At 46.5% G+C, this 23,916-nt stretch overlaps 2 protein-coding genes and 1 gene segment (V, D, J or C); all 3 read left to right on the plus strand.

Annotated features, from left to right (window-relative positions):
* LOC119843930 (immunoglobulin lambda-1 light chain-like) overlaps positions 1–5,244 on the plus strand; it is a 236,188-nt gene extending 230,944 nt beyond the window's left edge. For 4 of the 8 annotated variants that reach the window (XM_043497756.1, XM_038373963.2, XM_043497761.1 and 1 more), the window contains exons 3-4: positions 1,746–1,783; positions 4,539–5,244. In XM_043497756.1, coding sequence (XP_043353691.1) covers positions 1,746–1,783; positions 4,539–4,861 — 361 coding nt within the window. In that variant the 3' untranslated portion in view covers positions 4,862–5,244. The remainder of the gene's footprint in view (positions 1–1,745; positions 1,784–4,538) is intronic. The other 4 variants (XM_043497757.1, XM_043497758.1, XM_043497762.1 and 1 more) reach the window with 2 other exon arrangements.
* LOC119843929 (immunoglobulin lambda-1 light chain-like) overlaps positions 1–13,082 on the plus strand; it is a 258,916-nt gene extending 245,834 nt beyond the window's left edge. For 6 of the 9 annotated variants that reach the window (XM_043497739.1, XM_043497755.1, XM_043497753.1 and 3 more), the window contains exon 4: positions 12,492–13,082. In XM_043497739.1, coding sequence (XP_043353674.1) covers positions 12,492–12,814 — 323 coding nt within the window. In that variant the 3' untranslated portion in view covers positions 12,815–13,082. Of the gene's footprint in view, positions 1–9,442; positions 9,481–12,491 lie in introns of all 9 variants that reach the window. The other 3 variants (XM_043497743.1, XM_043497735.1, XM_043497752.1) reach the window with 2 other exon arrangements.
* Positions 13,083–16,783: 3,701 nt separating this feature from the next.
* Positions 16,784–20,872, plus strand: LOC119843931. The segment is given in 2 exon segments: positions 16,784–17,308; positions 20,175–20,872. Coding segments are annotated over 2 exon segments (612 nt in total).
* Positions 20,873–23,916: the final 3,044 nt, after the last annotated feature.

Below are 23,916 nucleotides of genomic sequence, written 5' to 3' on the forward strand. Positions count from 1 at the left end.
TTTTCAAAAGTGACTAACTCCATTAAAAGTCTAAATTCAACTGAAAGTCAATAGGACTTAGGACCGTAAGGGCCAGATTTAAAAGGCAATGAAATGAATGGGGGTTTGGCAGCTAGGTGCTTTTGAAAATCCCACTAGGTGCCTACCTGTAGATATAGCTGCTTAAATACCTTTAATTCTCTGTCCCCAAGTGCTTACGTCTCTTCTGACAATGGGACTTGGCGGCTCAGGCCTGCCCTCCACTACCCAGGGAATTTTCGCAGTGTCTGAGCCTGAGCCACTGAGGTCACAGGAGCTTCCCCACCACCAACTTCAGTAATTGCCAGTTAGTGTGTTAAACACAGCACATGATCCATCTCGGCTTCAGCTGTGGCCCATTAATGAGGAAATTAGGCTGGTACCATTCACTCCCCTGGCCGTGCTGAGCTGACACACCCCAGGCGCTAAAGGGGGTTCGTATTTACAGTCAGAGGGAGGGTCCGGTGCCCTGGTTTAATTCATAAGAAACCAGCTGAGCATGGACACAGCTCACAGCCTAGATGTTTACTGGCCCTGCCTTTGGCGAGAGGGGCACCACATGCCCACACTCTGCTGGGCAGCAGGCACCAGAGCAGCTCTCCTAAGGTCAGCGGGAGGGAATAGCCCAGCAATGGTGTGAGTCTCATGGCAGCTCTGTCCAGGGAAACAGAGCCAGGATTTACTGCTGAGAACAGCTGGGAAATACAGAGCAAATGGCTGTCGTTGGGGGCACTCTTAATTTCTTAAGGCAACTCAGGGGCTCCCTTCAGGAAAGTGCTGATCTCTGCTGCACACTGGACATTAATCCCAACATTGCCTTGTGTTGGTAGTAACAGGGTCGCAGCAGAGGATGGTGGGTGATTGGTTTCATGGCACATGGATCTTGAGCATTATTTAACTTGTTCCTTGGACACGTCTAGTGTGGAGACTTCACCAGCCAAATGCAAGACAGACCATGATGATGCAGCTTCTTCAGAGCAACCCCTGGCCCTATGAACTATCTGGAGATCCTGATCAGGTAAGGCAGGACGTGGTAGCTTCTTGCTGATAGGTGCAGGGAAGGCTGCACTATCCAGATGAGACGAGGACAGCACATGGTGTTGGTTTCCTATCCACACACATACAGCCCCAGCATGGCAGATCTGTTTCTTTGCCGACACTTGTTGGTGCGGTGTTAGGAGAGTTTTTACGCTATGTCTTTAGAGAGGCCAGTGCTCCCAGGGGTGTGGGTTACAGACACATGTTTTAGAAACAGGGCCTATCCAACAGGAGCATCTCACAGTCATAAAAGAATTTATCCTTACAATCCCTGTGAAATAGGGAAGTACTATCCCCATTTTATAGATGGGGAATTGAGGCACAGAGATTATGTGGCTTGCCCAAGGGCACAAAGTCTTTGGCAGAGCCAGGACTTGAACCCCCGTCTCCTGATTCCCACTCCAGTGGCTTAACAACAAGACGATCTTCTGCTCTCTTATGTGTTGCGCATGCATGGACCGGGATTTGGCCCCATGTGAGCTCTCCCAAGGAATAATCCATTGCTTCACCTCCCAATGGATCTTCATTCAATCAATTGTACTATGAGCTTCTCCAGAAACGATGAACATTCCCTCTCACAGAGGGCCATCAGAAGTTGTTCCATGGCCATTTTCTCCACAAGTGCAGTGGTGGAGACCTTTCCTTGCCATTGAACATGACTGGTTTTTGTACAGCCATGTGTCACTGTGGTATGTCTTCGGTGGAGGAACCCAGCTGACCGTCCTTGGTAAGTCACTGAATTACTCACCTGCTTTCCTTCTCAATGCCAATACTGCAATGTTTCCATGATTTTTTCCTCCTTTTCTGCCTTTGATCCAGGCTTGGGTCTCCTCTTGCTGTACACTCAGACCTTCATACGGTGTTGAGAATAATGTTTAGCCCGTCCGGACTCAGAACAGGGTGTAGATGTCCCATGCTGGATTTTTTTTTTAATCTTTTCCCAATGAACAGGTTTCTGAATTGGCCCATGAAACCGACCCAGATTTTGCTGCTGGGTCCCAATTTTTAAATAACTGGTGTTAGCATCTTAAAAGAAAATATTTTCTACCTTGTTTTAATGGACTAGACATTTCTTACTTATTCGCACTGGGTTTTTCCAATATGTGAAAGAAACCAAGGGCCAGATTCTTAGCCAGCTAAAACAACATAGCCCCTTTGTTTTCAATAGATGTCCACCAAAATGCATCTAAACCTTCTTAAAATAGTTATACAACCCCTTGAAATCTAATCTGATCTAAAAATAATTTGTCCTTTGTGATTTGAAATCTGATCTTCCGGAGTAGTTTGAAGACTATTCATTTTGGTAAGAGTTAGTCACTAAATGGATTTCATTTTCTGGAAAATTTCAACAAAAATTAAAAATAATATTTTTGTCAAAATTCTCAGCTGAAAATAGATTTTTGGCAAAAAAAATCAAAAATAAAACATTTTCACCATATAATTATTGAAAGAGGGGGGAAAAAAACCCAGATATCTGCAGAAACCTTTAATTTTGAATTTCCAACAAGAAATTCTTTGACATGAGACACTTTCCGTAAAAATGTCCATTGAGATAAAACCCCAATTGTTAACTGACAAGAGATATAGTGAGTCATTTTTGACCAGCCCTATTTGTAGAATTGCTAATTTAGAACAAGTTAAGAGATTGACGTAATCTTAAAAATATAAGAACAAATGTTCATGTGGTGTAAATCAGTGTAGCCCCCTTGGCAGTAATGGAACTACACTGATTTATATTTACACTGAGTGAGTGTAACTGCAGACTGACTGACTTACTCATGACCCAGAGGATCAGTTCCACTGTTCCTTGGATGACTGTAGCTATCATGGATTTCAGTTTGGAAATACCACTCAACCCTGATTTTCTGACAGTGCTGAGGGACACCCAACACCTTTGAAATATGGAGAGTTATAGATAAATGGGGTGAGGTTGGAGCAGACTGCGCGGGGAGAGGGCTTGAAAGAGACTGCACTAATTGCCTCTCTCAAGCCTGGAGCACACTAACGAGGTTGCTGGCCAGTCTGGAAAGGCTGGATGCCTTCCTAGACTGGTATTCTAGGGCTGCCAGCAGACTTTACATAGGCTTTGTCTACACTGCCAATTGAATGACAAAACTTTTGGCGTTCATGGGTGCCTTTTACTAGGAGGTTAAAAATTCCACAAACTTGTGTGTCCATTCCTAAGCCAGGAGGTCCCTTATTGTCTCCATAGCTCCATGCAGTAACATAGCACAACATCGTGCAAGGGCGCAGGGGACTCTACTCTGTACCCACCCTGACATCAACCAATACCGTGATATTTTGCAATGTCCCTTTTGCTCCTCTTGGACCCTGATCCAGCAAGGCACTTAGACACATACTGGCTCGAGTCCTTTGGCTGGGATTCATCCCATATAGGAGTCTGTACATTACGAGCTTCTGAAAATGGTTCAGCAACAAGCCAGCTTGATAACGAGGCTATTCAGCAGCTGGCATATCACAGGAGGAATTAAGGAGATTATTTCCCATTGAGGTCTTATTCAAACATACGTTCCCTTAGTAGAAAGGCCTGCAGAATGTGACAGACTGTAACAACTGCTTAATAGGTTTATTGACCCAATTTGCAGAATTTAATATATAGAGACTTTCTTCCTGCTATAGAATACCATAGAATGGTTAAAAAAGAAAAAACGTCTCTCATTTGAGCTCCATAGAATTTTATGGTACTTTATTTGAAACACTCTTAAATGTGTCTAGATCCCCTATCCCATCCTTTAGATCATTCTGGTTGCTTTGTTATTACGTTTTATAGGTTTGTTCCATAAGGAAAAATGTGGGTTACCCTGGATTCCTCTCTGGGCACTGAAGTGGCTTCCGATGCCCTAACCACACACATTAAACTCTAAGCAAAGTTTAGACCCTAAGAAATAACCCCGAATAAATAACCAGAACATAGTCCAAAATCCTTAGAACACTGCTTTTAGATTTCTAAAATGCAGCATAACGCAGAATCAGCTGCAGCATTCCTTTGTGAATGGCTCTTGCTAGAAGTCCAGTGCATACAGATTGCAATGCAATTCTCTACTCACTTTCACACTAATTGATTTTTTTTCCCTTTAGCACCAACACTGTACCCCTTGCAGGCCCCAAGTTATTATTTGAAGTCAGTAGGAGATACCTGTGCAGGAGGAATATGGGATCAAGCCTTCAGTGATTCAAGGGACAAAAAGGATGAGTAAAGTGATAGCCCCTTTTACTGGCATAGGGACAGTTACTAACTAGGCCAGGTTCACTCAGGAAGCCTGTGACAGACCAAGGATTAGACCCCAAATGTCCTGACTCCCAGGCCTGTGCCTTAATCACAAGAACATCTTACATTACCCTGCCCATGGCACTTCTGAGAGTTTGGATTTCTTACACTGCAGAAATCTGGAACGTCGAACATTCTGTACTGGCAATCTCTGGATTTGGGTTTTCTAACACGGAATCTCCTTGTCTTGTAGGTCAGCCAAAGGCATCTCCTACCGTGCACCTCTTCCCTCCATCCTCGGAAGAGATGAAAACAAAAAGCAAAGCCACACTGGTATGTCTGCTGGGCAGCTTTTATCCAGGGTCAGTCCAAGTCACCTGGAAAGCTGACGGCCAGCAGATCTCCACTGGAGTGGAGACGACCAAGCCATCCAAACAGAGTGACAATAAGTTCATGGCCAGCAGTTACCTGTCTCTGGATGCATCAAAGTGGAAGACTCATGAGACCTACACCTGCCAGGTGACACACGATGGGAAGAACTTTGAGAAGTCCCTGAAGAGCTCAGAGTGTTCTTAGTCCTCTGACCACAGGGGGCTCAGCTGGTTCCCATGTCAGTCTGTAGGGGGTTCCCCAAGGGGGCCAGGATCTGTCTGTAGCATTCCCATAAAGCAGATTTCCAGCAAAACTCCTTCCTGTTTAAGATGGGAGATTTTACCAATCCATATGACATCTGTCTTTATTCCCACATCCCCCCACTGCTCTCACCCCCTGCATTCCCTGGAAATGTCCTTCCTGCTTTAGTCTCTGATGCAGCCTTGTTAGGATATTAATAAAATCAGAAAAATTTGACTATCGCTGTGACTGTGAAGAGTTTAACTTCTGTCCCTTTTTCTCCTGATGTATTAATTGTAGTATACACATAATCTTCCAATAAAATAAACGTACCTTTTATCAGCCAATATGGTTTTCTTTTTAGTAGGGATCTCGTTGGCTTTGGGGTTTCAGACAAGCTAATGAGAAGTGACGCTAAGTGACATGTAATGTCATGGAGATTGGGGGTGGGGGAAAGAGGTGTCACAGAGGGATCATTACCCATGCTGTGACTGTTCTCTCCCAAGACTGGTCACTCAGGCTCTCAGCCAGACTTCTGGGAGGTGTGACAATTGCTGCTGCACAAATCTCTCTGCAGAGCAAACGTTGTGTTAGGGAATCACAGGGTGATAGTGGGCTGCATGAGAGCGTAATGCAACCCCCGTGGGTCTGCAGCCAGCCCGGCTTGTGCTGGGATCCTGGCAGCTCCCAACAGACCAGCAGGGCTAGGCTGGCTCAATGCTCAGCTGGGTCACTATCCCGGCAGATAGAGTCCGCTCTGTGAGTTAGTATTGAGTCACCCTCTGCCCTCGCATGGGACAGATTCCGGCTCCCGTCTTCTTCCTGAGCATTAGTCATTCTTCAACAAGCCTCATTGTAGTCAATGGTGTATTGGCTGAACAGGTCAATGGGCCATTGGCAGAACAGGTAGGCACTTAGGGGAATAAGTGTCCAAATCTGGCCCATAGAGTGAGGGGGACCACACTGCTGCAGGCTTTTCCCTGGGATAGGCTGCAAACAGACCTCCTAGCTACTTCTGGTCAGTAGAGACACAAAGGACCTCTTTGGAAGAGTGGCCTTTAATATTCTGCCAGCACCAACCTGTATGACAGCTCTCTACCCACCGAACCTGCGCTCCCTTCAGGGTCAGCTGTACATGGAAATCTGTCTGAATTAAACTAGTGCTGCTGGCCCCTGTGTGACACCTGCTGTGTTTTAGCCAGAGAGGAAGGGGGTGACCCTTATGTCCAGTATGACCAGCTGAATAAATGTGTAAAGTGCTTTGGGAGCCTTCAGATTCAAGGTGCTTTTCAAGTGAAAGCAGAACATTGCTGACGATCTGGATTCTCTGGTATCACTCAGGCCTGTGTTACTTCTGGGCTGCTGCACAGTTTGAGCCCTGATGGGCCAGAGCAGACAGTTTGCATCCCTTAAAGAAACCATTAGTTGTGCTAGGGAATCGGTTTCATGTGAGACAGGATACTCTGAGGGGGGCTCTGGAGTCTGTCTCACCCTTCCCAGACAGCAGCATGCACCATGTGTACAGCTGGAAACTCCTATCACGGAGCAGGTTTATGATGGACCCCTGAGCCGTGATGGGCCAGCCAGCCACAGGAAACCCCGATTCTCCTACAGTCCTGGGGCCAGGGAGGTAAAGGGATACATTTATGCCATGTATTTGTCAGATCCCATCAAGCTGCCCCCACTCACAATATGAGTGACAGGGATGGATGGCCAGTCAGGCACTGCCACATCCTACAGAAGGGAATAAGGGGAAAGGGGAGCAGAAGTAGGCTGAACTATGGAGAAGTTTTAAACAATGAGGGGTTTTTAACCTTCACAACGTATTTTTAACATCCCCAGACCAACTGGCCCTCCCCTGCCCCCCATCCCAACACACTCACAGGATTGTACATGGCAGGATAAGAATCCCATATAATGATTTGTGGGGCAGCAAGAGTGTGCAGAGCACAGAAGGGACAAAGCAAGGGTGAGAGTGAAGGGATGGGACAGTGTGTGTGTGAGAGAGAGAGAGAGAGAGAGAGAGAGAGAGAGAGAGAGAGAGCGCGAGCATGCAAGCGAGCGAGCATGTACCATAAATAGTTCATTGCTAGACCCCATTGAAGTAGTGTTAAAAATCAGCACACACCATTGACAAAAAAGCTCTGGAAAGAGATTAACTTCTTTTGCTCAAAGTTTATTAATTGGGCCTGTTCCCTTGCACATGTGAACTGCAATAGACTGATGAATGGACTGAAAAACTACACGAAGTATTTAGGGTATTTTCAAAAGTGACTAACTCCATTAAAAGTCTAAATTCAACTGAAAGTCAATAGGACTTAGGACCGTAAGGGCCAGATTTAAAAGGCAATGAAATGAATGGGGGTTTGGCAGCTAGGTGCTTTTGAAAATCCCACTAGATGCCTACCTGTACATATAGCTGCTTAAATACCTTTAATTCTCTGTCCCCAAGTGCTTACGTCGCTTCTGACAATGGGACTTGGCGGCTCAGGCCTGCCCTCCACTACCCAGGGAATTCTCGCAGGGCCTGAGCCTGAACCACTGAAGTCACAGGAGCTTCCCCACCAACTTCAGTAAGTGCCGGATCAAGTGTCAAACAGCATTTGATCCTTGGCTTCAACTATGGCCCATTAATGAGGAAATTAGGCTGGTACCATTCACTCCCCTGGCCGTGCTGAGCTGACACACCCCAGGCGCTAAAGGGGGTTCATATTTACAGTCAGAGGGAGGGTCCGGTGCTCTGGTTTAATTCATAAGAAACCAGCTGAGCATGGACACAGCTCACAGCCTAGATGTTTACTGGCCCTGCCTTTGGCGAGAGGGGCACCACATGCCCACACTCTGCTGGGCAGCAGGCACCAGAGCAGCTCTCCTAAGGTCAGGGGGAGGGAATAGCCCAGCAATGGTGAGAGTCTCATGGCAGCTCTGTCCAGGGAAACAGAGCCAGGATTTACTGCTGAGAACAGCTGGGAAATACAGAGCAAATGGCTGTCGTTGGGGGCACTCTGTTAATTTCTTAAGACAACTCAGGGGCTCCCTTCAGGAAAGTGCTGATCACTGCTGCACACTGGACATTAATCCCAACATTGCCTTGTGTTGGTACTAACAGGGCTTGGAGAATTTTCCAACATATGCCAAATGCAGAATCTTGGCTACCAGCTAGACCACCAGGAATGCCTGCATCCGATCGATGGCTGGGTTCCCAGCAGAGGATGGTGGCGATTGGTTTCATGGCACACGGATCTTGTGCACTGTTTACTTGTTCCTCGGACATGTCCGGTGTGGAGACTTCACCAGCCAAATGCAAGACGAAACAGGAGGATGAGGTTTCTTCAGAGCAACCCCTGGCCCATGGACTATCTGCAGATCCTGATCAGGTAAGGCAGGAGCTTGTGTCATGGGATGTGGTAGCTTCTCACTGATCGGTGCAAGGAAGGCTGCACTGTCCAGACGAGAGATGAGGACTTGTGATGTTGGTCTCCTACCCAGAGACATGCAGCCCCGACATGGCAGATGTTTCTTTGCCGACACTTGTTGGTGAGATGCTAGGATAGTTTTGACACTGACTAGGTCTGTAGAGAGGCCAGTGCTCCCAGGGGTGTGGGCTACAGACACGTGCTTTAGAAACATGGGTAATGCCGACATAAAATACACTATTGGATACATTAAATACTGGCAGCAAATGGGCCTAATTCTTCTCTAGTATAATTCCCACAAGTCACTATAATTGCACCAGGGTTGAATGTGGCTCAGCATGTTCACTCTCAGGATCCCAAATAAATCTACCAGCCCCTCCCTCCTGGGGACCTATGAGGGGCAGCTGGCAGTGGAAGGACCAACAGCTTAGCAGCCCCAATTCAAACACTCTATGCGTCTTCTCCACCACCCACAGTGGGGCTAGATGGAGCTCCATCCACAGCAGCACACAGGCATGCTGGAGGTACCTGTAGATCCACAGACCGTGGGTGTGTTGGTGGAGCACAGGGACAGTGGAACCCAGTGCAGTAGCAGCTGCCTTGCACACAGTTCATTTGCTTCTATCTAGGCAAGTTTATGACCTGTATCACTGTCATACCTGAGCATCTCACAGCCCTAAAAGAATTTATCCTTACAACACCCCTGTGAAATAGAGAAGTACTATCCCCATTTTACATATGGGGAACTAAGGTACAAGAGATGACGTGACTTGCCCTAGGGCACAAAGTCAGTCTATGGTAGAACCAGGACTTGAAACCATCTTCTGACTCCCACTCCAGTGCCTTAAGTACAAAGCCATCCTCTGCTCTCTTACGTGGGCTGCATGCTGGGACCAGGATTTGGCCCCATGTCAGCTCTCCCAAGGAATATTCCATTGCTTCACCTCCCAATGGATCTTCATTCAAATCAATCAATTGTACTATGAGCTTCTCCAGAAAAGATGAACCTTCGCCCTCAAGGAGATCCAGCAGTTGTTGTCCCGCGTCTATTTTCTCCACACATGCAGTGGTGGCAACCTCTCCCTGCCATTGAACATGACTGGTTTTTGTACAGCCTTGTGTCACTGTGGTTTGTCTTCGGTGGAGGAACCCAGCTGACCGTCCTTGGTAAGTCACTGAATTACTCACCTGCTTTCCTTCTCAGTGCCAATACTGCAATGTTTCCATGATTTTTTCCTCCTTTTCTGCCTTTGATCCAGGCTTGGGTCTCCTCTTACTGTACGCTCAGACCTTCATATAGTGTTGAGAACAGTGTTTAGCCCGTCCGGACTCAGAACAGGGTGTAGATGTCCCATGCTGGATTTTTCTTATTTTTTCCCAATGAACAGGTTTCTAAATTGGCCCATGAAACCTACCCAGATTTTGCTGCTGGGTCCCAATTTTTAAATAACTGGTGTTAGCATCTTAAAAGAAAATATTTTCTATCTTGTTTTTTGTTTTAATGGACTAGACATTCCTTATGCATACTGGGTTTTTCCAATATGAGAAAGAAACCAAGGGCCAAATTCTCAGCCCGGGTAAAACGACATAGTCCCTTTATTTTCAATAGATCTCCACCAAAACACACCCAAGCCTCCTTGAAATAGATGTACAACCCCTTGAAATGTAATGTGAGACAAAAATAATACGTCTTTTGTCATTTGAAATCTGACCTTCTGGAGTAGTTTGAAGACTTTTCATTTTGGCAAGAGTTAGTCACAAAATGGGGTTTCAATTTCTGGAAAACTTCAACAAAAAATGAAAACCATTCTTTTTGTCTAAATTCTCAGCAGAAAATTGACTTTTTAGGAAAAAAATTTAACAAAAACAAAAACACTCTTTTCAGTAATTATTGGGTGAAAAAGAAACCCCCCAGATATTTACAGAAACCTTTTGGTTCTGAGTTTTTACATTGCCAACAAGAAATTTTTCAACCTCAGACACATTCTGCAAAAATTTCCATTGAGATGAAAACCCAGTTTTTCCACTGACAAGAGATTTGATTGGTCATTTTTGACAGCCCTAGCTGTAGAATTACTAATTTTGAGCAAGTTATGAGATCAATGTAATTTTAAAAATATAAGAACAGATTCTGAGGTAGTTTAAATGAACACAGTCCGTTGACAACATGGAACTACACTGATTTACACTTACACTGAGTGAGTGTAATTGCACTGACTGACTTAATCCTGACCTGGAGGATCAGTTCCATTGTACTTTGGATGGCTGTAGCTATCATGGACTTCAGTTTGGAAATACCACTGAAACCTGATTTTCTGCAGGTGCTGAAGGACACCCAACACCTTTGAAATATGAAGGGCTACAGATAAATGGGGTGGGGTTGGAGCTGCCTGTAGGGGGAGAGGGCTTGAAAGAGGCTGCACTAACTGCCTCTCTCAAGCCTTTAGCACATTAACGAGGTTGCTGGCCAGTCGGGACGGCGTCCTAGAAGCTGCATTCTCAGGCTGCCAAGCTCAGAGCTCAATGATCAGGATGCTGGCTGTGCCAGCAGGCTTCAGGAACAGTAAAACCTTGAGGAGCAGATAGATCTCGGCTAGCCAGGACTCAGTAAATCAGGGCTAACTCAGACAACATTGTTTGTCACTTTGACCTGTGTAAAGCGTGAAATAACTACAGCCCACAGGCTGCACTGAGGCTACTTGTGTTGAGTAGCACCTTGCTCTTCAAACAGGCCCACTGACGTCAGTGGGACCAACCCCTTGTGGAGTAAAGCGCTACCTGAAATGAGGAAGAGTTTCTCAGTTTGGCCCCAGTTAGAAGGCAGGTGCCTTTTACTAGGGGGTTAAAAATTCCAGAAAACATTGTGTGTCCATTCCTAAGCCAGGAGGTCCCTTATTGTCTCCATAGCTCCATGCAGTAACATAGCACAACATCGTGCAAGGGCGCAGGGGACTCTACTCTGTACCCACCCTGACATCAACCAATACCGTGATATTTTGCAATGTCCCTTTTGCTCCTCTTGGACCCTGATCCAGCAACGCACTTAGACACATACTGGCTCGAGTCCTTTGGCTGGGATTCATCCCATATAGGAGTCTGTACATTACGAGCTTCTGAAAATATTTCAGCAACAAGCCAGCTTGGTAACAAGGCTGCTCTTCAGCAGCCGGCATATCACAGGAGGAGTTAGGAGGTTATTTCCCATTGAGGTCTTATTCAAACCTGCGGTCCCTTAGTAAAAAGGCCTGCAGAATGTGACAGACGATGATAACTGCTTAATAGGTTTATTGACCCATCTTGCAGAATTTAAGATATAGACTTTATTCTTACCATAGAATACCATAGGATGGTTAAAAAAAAAAAATCTTTTTCTTTTAGAACTCCATAGAATTTTATGGTACTTTATATGAAACACTCTTAAACTTGTCTAGCTCTCTGCCCCATTCTTTGGATCATGTTGCTTGCTTTTTAATTACATTTTATGGGATTATTTCATAAAAGGAAAACGTGGGTTACCCTGGATTGCTCTCTGAGCACTGAAGTGGCTTCCAATGCCCTAACCACACATATTAAACTCTAAGCAAAGCTTAGACCTTAAGAAATATCCTTAAACTAATAAGTACAACATAGTCCAAAATCTTTAGAAAACTGCTTTAGATTTCTAAAAGAAAGCACAATACAGAATCAGCTGCAGCATTCCTTTCTGAATGGCTCTTGTTAGAAGTCCAATGCATACAGATTGCAATGCAATTCTCTACTCACTTTCACACTAATTGATTTTTTTTCCCTTTAGCACCAACACTGTACCCCTTGCAGGCCCCAAGTTGTTATTTGAAGTCAGTAGGAGATACCCGTGCAGGAGGAATATGGGATCAAGCCTTCAATGATTCAAGGGACAAAAAGAATGAGTAAAGTGATAGCCCCTTTTACAGGCATAGGGACAGTTACTAACTAGGCCAGGTTCACTCAGGAAGCATATGACAGACCAAGGATTAGGTCCCTGATTCCCAGTCCTGTGCCTTAACCACAAGAACATCTTACATCTCAGATCATTACCCTGCCCATGGCACTTGTGAGAGGTTGGATTTGTTACACGGCAGAGATCTGGAATTTCTTACATTCTGTACTGGCAGTCTCTGGATTTGGGTTTTCTAACACTGAATCTCCTTGTCTTGTAGGTCAGCCAAAGGCGTCTCCTACCATGCACCTCTTCCCTCCATCCTCGGAAGAGATAAAAACAAAGAGCAAAGCCACACTGGTGTGTCTGCTGGGCAGCTTTTATCCAGGGTCAGTCCAAATCACCTGGAAAGCTGACGGCCAGCAGATCTCCACTGGAGTGGAGACAACCAAGCCATCCAAACAGAGTGACAACAAGTTCATGGCCAGCAGTTACCTGTCTCTGGATGCATCAAAGTGGAAGACCCATGACACCTACACATGCCAGGTGACACATGATGGGAAGAACTTCGAGAAGTCCCTGAAGAGCTCAGAGTGTTCTTAGCCCTCTGACCACAGGGAGCTTGGCCAGTTCCTGTGTCAGTCTATAGGGAGGTTCCTAGAGGAGCCGAGATCTGTCTGTAGCATTGCTATAGTGCTGATTTCCAGCAAATCTGCTTCCTCTTTTAGGTGGGGGATTTTATGACACCCGTCTTTATTCCTATGTTCCCACTGCTCTCACCCCTCTGCATTCCCTGGAAATGTTCTTCCTGCTTTAGTCTCTGATGCAGCCTTGTTATGATATTAATAAAATCGGAAACTTTCAACGATCACTGCCACTGTGAAGATTTTAACTTCTTCTGTCCCTTTTACACCTTGTGTATTAATTGCAATATTCACCTCATCTTCCGATAAAATAAACTTACCTTTTATCAGCCAATATGGTTCTTTTTAGTAAAGATCTCTGGCTTTCGGACAAGCTAAGGGAGAAGTGACGTGTGATGTCATGGAGATCAGGGGAGGGGTAGAGATGTCACAGAGAGATCATTACCCAAGATGTGACTATTATCCCCTAACACCGGTCACTCTGGCTCTCAGCCAGACTTCTGGGAGGTGTGACAATTGCTGCTGCACAAATCTCTCTCCAGAGCACACGTTGTGTAAGGGATTCTCTGGGTGATAGTGGGCTGCATGAGAGCATAATGCAAACCCCTGTGGGTCTGCAGCCAGCCCTGCTTGTGCTTGGATCCTGGCAGCTCCCAACAGACCAGCAGGGCTAGGCTGGCTCACTAGCCTTGCAGAGAGCAGTTTGTTCTGAGAGTGAGTATTGAGTCACCCTCTGTTCTCTCATGGGGCAGATTCCGGCTCCCGTTTTCTCCCTGAGCATTAGTCATTCTTCAAGAAGCCTCATTGGAGTCAATGGGCTATTGGCTGAACAGCTCGGGACTCATGGGAACAAAAGTGTCCAAATCTGGCCCATAGAGTGAGGGGCACCACACTGCTGCAGGCTGTTCCCTGGGATAGGCTGCAAACAGACCTCCTAGCTATCTGGTCAGTAGAGACACAAAGGACCTTCTTGGAAGAGTTGCATTTGGCAGGATATTAAATACCAACTTCGGGGACAGCTCCCTATGCACCCAACCTGCCCTCCCAGCAGGGTCAGCTGTACATGGAAATCTGCCTAAATTAAACTCGTGCTGCTGGCCACTGTGGCGCACTTGCTGTGTTTCAGCCAGAGGGGAAGGCAGTGACTTATGTGCAGTTTGACCAACTGTGTAAATGAGTAAAGTGCTTTGGGAGCCTTCAGATTCAAGGTGCTTTTCAAATGAAATCAAAACATTACTGATGATGTGGATTCTCTGGAATCACTCAGGCCTGTGTTACTTCTGGGCTGCTGCACAATTTGGGCCTTGACAGGCCAGAGCAGACAGTTTGTGTCCCATTAATTACCCCATAGTTGTCCTGGGGAATCAGTTTCATGTGAGACTGGATACTCTGAGGGGAGCTCTGGGGTCTGTCCCACCCTTCCCAGACAGCAGCATGCACCTTGTGTAGCTGGGAATTTGCATCATGAAGACATTTATCATGGACCCTGAGCCATGCTGGGCCACCCAGCCAAAGAGGACCCTGATTCTCCGACAGTCCTGGGGCCAGGGAGGTAAAGGGATACATTTGTATCACATATGCCACTTATTTGTCAGATACCACTGTGCTGTCACCACTCAGAATATGAGTGACATGGATGGATGGATGGCCAGTCATGCACTGCCACCTCCTACAGAAGAGGTTAAGTGGAAAGGGAGCAGAGGGAGGTTGCGATATGAATGAGTTTGAAAGAATGAAGGTTTCTTAAACTTCACAAAGTATTTTTAATGTCCCCAGACCAACTGTCCCACCATTCCCCCCTACACAAACATGTCTGTACATGGTGTGGGGGTAAGAATTCCAGGTTATGATTTGTGGAGCACCAAGAGTGTGCAGTACACAGAGGAGACAATGGCTCTCAGAAGTTTTCAGGAGCTCACACAGAACGCGTATATGAGAGGGAGAACGAGCATGTGCCATGGAGTTCGCTACTCTAATTCAGAGCATGCACTGATTTTAACACTACTTCATTGACAAAAAGGCTCTGGAAAAAGAGTTTAACTTCCTTTGCTCAATGTTTATTAGCTGGTCCTGTCGCCTTGCAAATGTAAGCTACAATAGACCGATGAATGGACTGACAAATTACATGAAGTATTTAGGGTGTTTTCAAAAGTGACTAACTCCATTAGAAGTCTAAGTTCAACTGAAAGTCAAAAGGATTTAGAAGTGTAAGGGCCAGATTTAAAAGGCATTGAAATGAATGGGCGTTTGGCATCTAGGTGCTTTTGAAAATCCCGTTAGGTGCCATCCTGTACATATAGGTGCTTAAATACCTTTAAACACTCCAGCCCAAAGTGCTTAAGTCACTTTGACAATGGGACTTGAGCACTTTTGCTGGTGGCTCAGGCCTGCCCTCCACTACCCAGGGAATTCTCGCAGGGTCTGAGCCTGAGCCACTGAATTCACAGGAGCTTCCCCACCAACTTCAGTAAGTGCCTGTTAGTGTGTCAAACACAGCACATGATCCTCCTTGGCTTCAACTATGGCCCATTAATGAGAAAATTAGGCTGGTACCATTCACTCCCCTGGCCGTGCTGAGCGGACACACCCCAGGCGCTAAGGGGGGGTTCATATTTACAGTGAGAGGGAGGGTCCAGGGCCCTGGTTTAATTCATAAGAAACCAGCTGAGCATGGACACAGCTTACAGCCTAGATGTTTACTGGCCCTGCCTTTGGCGAGAGGAGCACCACACGCCCACACTCTGCTGGGCAGCAGGCACCAGAGCGGTTCTCCTAAGGTCAGGGGGAGGGAATAGCCCAGCAATGGTGAGAGTCTCATGGCAGCTCTGTCCAGGGAAACAGCGCCGGGATTTACTGCTGAGAACAGCTGGGAAATACAGAGCAAATGGCTGTCGTTGGGGGCAATGCGTTAATTTCTAAAGGCAACTGGGGGCTCCCATGAGGAAAGTGCTGATCTCTGCTGCACACGGCGGATACCAGCATGGCCTTGTATTGGTACCAACAGGATCTGGGGCATTTTCCAGCATATGCCAGCTGTGCGATGGACACGGCTTTTACAAGCACCAAAGGTTCTGAGCATCTCGCTTGACTCTGGGCTTCCAGCAATGCCTGCACCTGACCCACTGCTGGGGTTCAGACAGAGCGTGATGGTGATTGGTTTCATGGCACATGGATCTTGAGCCCTTCCTCAGGCATGTCCAATGTGAAGACTTCACCAGGCCCCTGTGTGGCTCAGCTGAGAGCGAACACAGGATGTCATGACGCAGCTTCTGGCGGAAGGGCTGTGCCCAGTGAGTCAGAGCGACCCCCTGGCCCCATGGACGATCTGAAGATGCTGATCAGGTAAGTTAGGACAATGGGGGAGGGGACATCTTAGCTTCTCACTGACAGGTGCAGAGAGGCTACGCTATTCAGAGAGTAGACGAGGACAGCACGTAGTTTGGATCACATCCAATCCACCCGTGTGCAGCCCCTGGCATGTCTGATCAGCCTCTTCGCTGATGCTTATTGGTGGGTCACCAGGACATGCTGTACATTAATTATGTCTAGAAAGATGCTGGTGCTCCCAGACATGTGGGGTTTCGGAAACATGCTTTCTAAGTACGGTTATCGTATCCGTAACATACACAACAGCTTGTGCGCCTCATTCTTTCCCCGACGTAATTCCACTGAAATCAATACAATGGCACCAGTGATGAATCTGGCCCAGTATTGGTCTGTCATGGCCAAATAGCAGTGGAGGGACCAACACGCAATCCAGTTGTGTACATGCCCTCCAGCACCCAGATCTGTTCTCCATGGGCTCCAGGTACAGCAGCACAGACACGCATGCAGATCCACAGCCGGTGCAGGGGTTGGGGGAGCGCTGTAGTGGTGGAACCCAGGGTGGTAGCAGAGCACAGAGTTCCTTTGGTTCTCTCTAGGTACCTTTACACCCCCATCACTGCAGTGCCTGAGCATCTCTGAGACACGACAGAACTTATCCTTACACCACCCTGGGAGGCACGGAAGTGCTGCCCCCATTTTACAGATGGGGAATGGAGGCACAGAGATGACGTGACTTGCCCAACGATACAAAGTCAATGGCAGAGCCAGGACATGAACCCCGCTTTCCTGACTCCCACTCCAGTGCCTTAATGACAAGCCCATCTTCTGCTCTCTTATATGGGCTGTCTGCGGGGACCAGGATTTGGTCTTATTGCGAGTTCTCCCAAGGAAAACACCTTGCTTCACTTCCCAGTGGACCTTCACTCCTCCGACTGTACGATGAGTTTCTCCGGAAAGGATAAACCTGCACTCCCATGGGGTGCCAGTGGAAATTGCCCCGCACCTCTTTTTCCCCTTCCTGGGCAGTGGTGGCGACCTCTCCCTGCCATCGACTGGGACAGGTTTTTGTACAGCCGTGTGTCACTGTGGTGGATCTTCGGTGGAGGAACCCAGCTGACCGTCCTTGGTAAGTCACTGAATTACTCACAAACTTTCCTTCTCCTGGCTGTATTGTACGTTTTCCATGTTTTTTTTTCCCCTGCTTTCTTTGTCTTCATGCTGGGCGCGGGACTCCTGTCACTTTATATGTGGACCTTTACACTGTGTTGGGAATAACGTTTAGTCTCTCTGGATAGTCATAGCAGGTGTACATGGCCCATGTTGGATTTTCTTTTCTTTTCCCCACTGAAGAGAAGTTTGAATTTGCCCAGGAAACCTATTGAGATTCTGCCACTGGTCCCCAGTTACGATGACCTAGTTTTAGCCCCTTCAGGAAAACATTTCCCTCTTTTTTCTTTAAGGTTTGAACTATTTCTCATTAGCACCGGGTGCTAGTCAGTGTATCAAAGAAATCCCGGGTCCAGCTTCTCAGGTGCCGTACACTGCCCCAGCTCCATTGTCCGCAATAGAGCTCCAGCAACACTCACCCCAGGCTCCTGCAGACAGGTGTCCTATCCCATGACATCTCATGGTCTATAAAAATCCTTGCTCCCTGGTGATTTAAAATGGGATTTGTCGGGGGCTGTTGGAAGGAAATGCCTAGGAATGAGAGCCGGGCAGAAAATATGCTTTTCTTCTGTGAATAATTTCAGGAAAGGCAAAACAAAAAAGTCATTTTCATCTCAATGGGCCCAAAATTCCAAGCAACCATTTTCAGCTGAAAACAGAAAATACTTAAGCTATTGATTTAAATTTTTTCCATTTTGGGATTTTCAACCAAAAAAAGATTTTTTTTCCCCAAAGGCAAGCAGGCACTTCCTACAAAAATTTTTCAGTTGAAAACCAATTTTCCACTGAAAATAGTTTTGATGGGTCATTTTCAACCAGCCCTATTTGTCACATTGCTCATTTACAGCTAGACAAGTGACTGATCAAATTTTAAAAATAGAAGGCCAGCTCCTCATATGGTGTAAATCCATGTAGCTTCCTTGCCAGCAATGGACTACACTGATTTACACTTACCCTGAGTGAGTCTAATTGCACTGACTGACTTACAATGGAACGGATCTTCAGTGTCAGGAGTACCTTGGATGACTATAGCTACCACTGGATTTCAGCTTGGAAATGCAACCCAAACCCACCCAAAACTTTTAGTTATGCAAGATGTTAGTTAAACGTGATGGGGTTGGAGCAGCCTGCAGGGAGAGAGGGCTTTAAAGAGGTTGCACTAATTGTGTCCCTCAAGACTGGAGCACACTAACGAGGTTGCTGGCCAATCTGAAAGACTAGGTGGCTTTGTAGAGGCTGGATTCTGCCAGCTCAGAGATCAGGATGCTGGCTGGACCAGCCAGCCTCAGTTACAGAACAGCCTTGGGGACCTGATGGACCTGGCTTAGCCAGGGCTCAGTAAGTCAGGGCTGACATTATTAGCTCAAGTACCATTGTTGGTTGCTTTGACCTATATAAAGCGTGAAATAATTAGGGACCAGACTGCGGTAGCCCTACTCATGCCAAGTAGCACATTGCTTTTCATACAGTCCCACTAATGTAATGGGATCGACCGCCTGAGGAGTAAGGTGCAACCTGGCCCAAGGACGGGCATCCCAATTTGGCCCCAGCGCCAAGGCTGCTGCATAAATATTACTAAGAGGTTAAAAATTCCCCAAACTTTTGCATCCCTTCTTAAGCAGGTAGTGCCTTCATTGTCCCCCTGTCTCTATGCAGTTACACAGCACAGCACCAGGCTAGGGGAAATCTATTCTGCCCCCATCATGAAATCAACCCTCATTGTGATATTTTGCAAGGTCCCTTTTCCTCTTGTCTTGAGTCCCAATCTAGCAAAACACTCAGATGCACACTGGATTGGGCCCTGTAGCAGGGATTGGTCCCATAAATGACTCTGTACTTTACAGCTGCTGAAAACAAGCTTGCTTGGTAACTAGGCTGTTCAGCAACAGGAACAGGCAACCAGGGTGTGGTAGGAGATTGTTTGTCACCCAGGTGTTAATCAGAAGATCTGACCCTTAGCAGAGAGACCTACCGACCCAGACTGTCAATGATGATTCAACAATGGGTTTATTGACCCACTTGGCAGAATAGAGAATTTATCCCTGCTATGGAATTCCATAGGATGGTTCACAAACAAACTCCCCCCATATCTCTCAAAACTGTACAGAATTTTACACGACTTTCTATAAAACACTATTTAATGCATGTAGCTCTCCTGTCCTATGTTTTGGATCCTAGTTATTTCTTTGTAATTATCGAATATTTTTTCCAGTAGAAAAAAAAATGTGGATTACCCCCGTTTCCTCTGTGTCTCTAGTGAAGCAGCCTCCAAGACCTGGACAGACAAGTTAAAGTTTAAGCTTAGACCCTAAGAAATATTCCCAAAATAATACACAGAATGTAGTCCAAGGAAGATACTTAGATGCTGGTTTAATGCTTTATATTCCTAAAATGAAGCACAAGGCAGAATGAAATGGCTTCCTATAGCAGTTCAGTGCATACAGATTGGAACCTAATGGTTTAGTCACTTTCGTATAAAATTATTTTTCTCGTTTGCACTAACACTGTATTCCTCACACCCTCCCCACCGAAAACTCTCATTTGTAGTCAGTTGCTGTTACAGGTGTATGAGCTATACACAGTTCTTAACTAGTTCATAAAGAAAGGACCCCAAACGTCCTGTACAGAGGATTGGTCCCCAAACATCCACATTCCCAGTCCTGTGCCTTAACCAAAAGAACATCTTGCATCTCAGATCATTAACTTGCCCACAGTGCTTGTGAGAGGTTGGATTTGTTACACGGCAGAGATCTGGAATTTCTTACATTCTGTACTGGCAGTCTCTGGATTTGAGTATTCTAACACTGAATCTCCTTGTCTTGTAGGTCAGCCAAAGGCATCTCCTACCGTGCACCTCTTCCCTCCATCCTCGGAAGAGATAAAAACAAAGAACAAAGCCACACTGGTGTGTCTGCTGGGCAGCTTTTATCCAGGGTCAGTCCAAGTCACCTGGAAAGCTGACGGCCAGCAGATCTCCACTGGAGTGGAGACGGCCAAGCCATCCAAACAGAGTGACAACAAGTTCATGGCCAGCAGTTACCTGTCTCTGGATGCATCAAAGTGGAAGACCCATGACACCTACACCTGCCAGGTGACACACGATGGGAAGAACTTCGAGAAGTCCCTGAAGAGCTCAGAGTGTTCTTAGCCTTCTGACCACAGGGGGCTCAGCCGGCTCCCGTGTCAGTCTGGAGGAGGTCCCCAGAGGAGCCAGAATCTACCTGTAGCACAGCTATAGTGCTGATTTCCAGTAAATCTGCTTCCTGTTTTAGGTGGGGGATTTTACCAATCCATATGACACCTGTCTTTATTCCCATGTCCCCTCTGCTCTTATCCCTCTGCATTCCCTGGAAGTGTCCTTCCTGCTTTAGCCTCTGATGCAGCATTGTTAGGATATTAATAAATCCAGAAACATTCAAGTATTGCTGTATCTGTGAAGAGTTTAACTTCTTCCATCCCTTTTACACCTTGTGTATTAATTGCAATATTCACCTTCTCTTCCAATAAAATAAACTTACCTTTTATCAGCCAATATGGTTTTCTTTTTAGTAGGGATCTCATTGGCTTTGGGGTTTCAGACAAGCTAATAAGAAGTGACGCTAAGTAACATGTAATGTCATGGAGATCAGGGATGGGGGAAGAGGGATCATTACCCAAGTCACAGAGGTATCATTACCCAAGCTGTGACTGTTCTCCCCCAAGACTGGTCACTCAGGCTCTCAGCCAGACTTCTGGGAGGTGTGACAATTGCTGCTGCACAAATCTCTCTCCAGAGCACACATTTTGTTAGGGAATCACAGGGTGATAGTGGGCTGCATGAGAGCGTAATGCAACCCCCTTGGGTCTGCAGCCAGCCCTGTTTATGCTGGGATCCTGGCAGCTCCCAACAGACCAGTAGGGCTCAGCTGGGTCAATGCTCAGCTGGGTCACTAGCCCTGCAGAGAGCAGTCCGCTCTGTGAGTTAGTATTGAGTCACCCTCTGTTCTCTCATGGGGCAGATTCCGGCTCCTGTCTTCTCCCTGAGCATTAGTCATTCTTCAAGAAGCCTCACTGGAGTCAATGGGCTATTGGCTGAACAGCTCAGGACTCATGGGAACAAAAAAGTGTCCAAATCTGGCCCATAGAATGAGGGGCACCACACTGCTGCAGGCGGTTCCCTGGGATAGGCTGCAAACAGACCTCCTAGCTACTTCTGGTCAGTAGAGACGCAAACCGCTCTTTGGAAGAGTGGCCTTTAATATTCTGCCAACACCAACCTGGGTAACAGCTCTCTACCCACCCAACCGGCCCTCCCCACAGGTTCAGCCGTACATGGAAATCTGCCTGAATTAAACTAGTCCTGCTGGCCCCTGTGTGACACCTGCTGTGTTTTAACCAGAGAGGAAGGGAGTGACCAGTTTGACCAGCTGTGTAAGTGTGTAAATTCTTTGGAATCCCTCAGATGCTTTATTATTTATTTACAAATAAATCATAACATTAGCGATGGTCTGGATTCTGTGGGGTGTTAACACCAGGGTCCTTAATTATTCTGGTGTGTTGCACAGTTTGGGTCTTAATTGGCTAGTCCAGACAGTTTGTCCCCCATTAAAAACCCATCAGTTGTGCTGGGGGGAATCAGTAGCATGCAAGACTGTATACTTTGAGGGGCGCCCTGGAGTCTGTCCCACCCTTCCCAGACAGCAGCTTGCACCGTGTGTACACCTGAGAACTCAAATCACGGAGAGCGTTTAACATGGACCCATGAGCAGTGCGGGGCCAGCCAGCCAAAAGAGTCACTTGGACACTGATTCTCCCACAGCCATGTCAGCTTTAAAACAATAATTGAGGAGGCCAGTGTGCTACAGGGTGTAAATTGATATCATTTCTGTATGCCAGATATTTGAGGACAGCAGCGTGGGAGCTGACACTCACAATATGTGCCTCTCATGGCTGGCAGACCACTCATGCTCTGCCACCACCAATGGAAAGGAATAAGGAGGAAAGACAACAAATGGAGGCTGGCCGATAGATGAGTTTTGAAGGATGATATTTTCTTCCCCATCACACATGTTTTTGACATCTCTGCACCTGTTTGTCCCTCCCTCCCAACACGCACAACTGTCCGTGAGTGATAATTATCCCAGATCATTGTTATTTTGCGGAGCACTAAGCTGGTATATGGTGCTGTAGAGAACACAGAGGAGACAATGGCTCTCCAACGCTCTCAGGAGCTTGCATAGGAGGGAAGGGATCCGAGAGAGAGAGAGCCCACCAGAAAGGGTTGACTGCTAGAACCAATTAGTTTGTGCTGATTTTTTAAAATAATGTTCTTGATGCATGGGCTCTGGAAAAGAGATTAACTTCCTTTGCTCAATGATTATTCATCGATCCTCTTGCCATGCAAATGTGAACTCCCCAAGACTCTGATGAATAGATTGAAAAACTGCATGAAGCTTTGGAGTTTATTTTCAGTAGCAATAAACTTCCTTAGGATCTAAGTCAATGGGATTGCGGCTCTTAAGGGCGAGATTTTTAAAGGTATTGCAATAAATGACCGTTAGGCACCATCTGCGTCTTTAGGCACCTAAATACCTTTAAAAATCTGGCCCCAAGTGTCTAAATCACTTTTGAAAATGGGATTGCGTCTCCCAAGTCATTTAGGTGCTTTTTAAAATGTTACCCTTTGATACGATCGTGACAGATGCTATAGAAACCCCTACGATACATAGACAGCTAGAGGGATAGTTTATCTGCAGTTTCTGTAAATACCCCTCTGTCTTCTGTTCTGTAGCTGGCTTCCTGTTTCTGGGGCATGCCCTGGGAGGTATGCAGTGCTCAGGTGTGCTGTTCTCTCCCCATCAGATGAGTGCCACTCCAGGGGAAATTCCAGTTTAAACATTTTCAACTAGCTTCCATTGGCTTGATTTGTCAGCTAGGGTTTGGAAAGCAGAGGGGTTTTTGGTCCACTGGCTCTGTGGGGCTTATGGACCCTGGGCTCCAGGTCCTCCAGTAGACCAGACACCACCAGAGAGCAGCTAAAAAAATCCCCCGTGGAGTTTACCAGAACTTCTACCTGGGGAAGGTGTGGGTTGTCTCCCCTCTGAGTCCGTACGTGTGTTTTTCTACAGATCCCCAACATTGCTACATTCAGATTTCACATGCACCCACAGAGGTCTGATTCTCCAGTCATACCAGTGTAAACTGGCCGTAATGCCACTCAATTCAGTGGAGTTATGCTCGACTGAAACTTGCCCGTAGCATCCATTGGGGTCTCTACATCCTTGTTTTCTAGAGCTGGAAGCACATGAGCATCACAACAGGCTGTGTTACAGTACGACTACAGCACTATGGCATGCACAGTGCCATAGGTCACACCCTTAGAGGTGAACTGCAGGACTATTAAAAATTGATTCATGACTGCGATGAGATGTCAGTTATCTATTACATCGCAGAGCGCTCCATTCTGGGATATCTTCAGCTAGCACTTCCTGGCTTGGAGAATGTCAAAGGATGTGAAGTATTTTTAAAAGCTCTCCTCACCGGTTAATTAGGGAGCCTGGAGATCCGTGCTTTGCTTTAAAATGCAGA

The sequence above is a fragment of the Dermochelys coriacea genome, chromosome 15, assembly GCF_009764565.3.
Source record: "Dermochelys coriacea isolate rDerCor1 chromosome 15, rDerCor1.pri.v4, whole genome shotgun sequence".
NCBI lineage: Eukaryota > Metazoa > Chordata > Testudines > Dermochelyidae > Dermochelys > Dermochelys coriacea.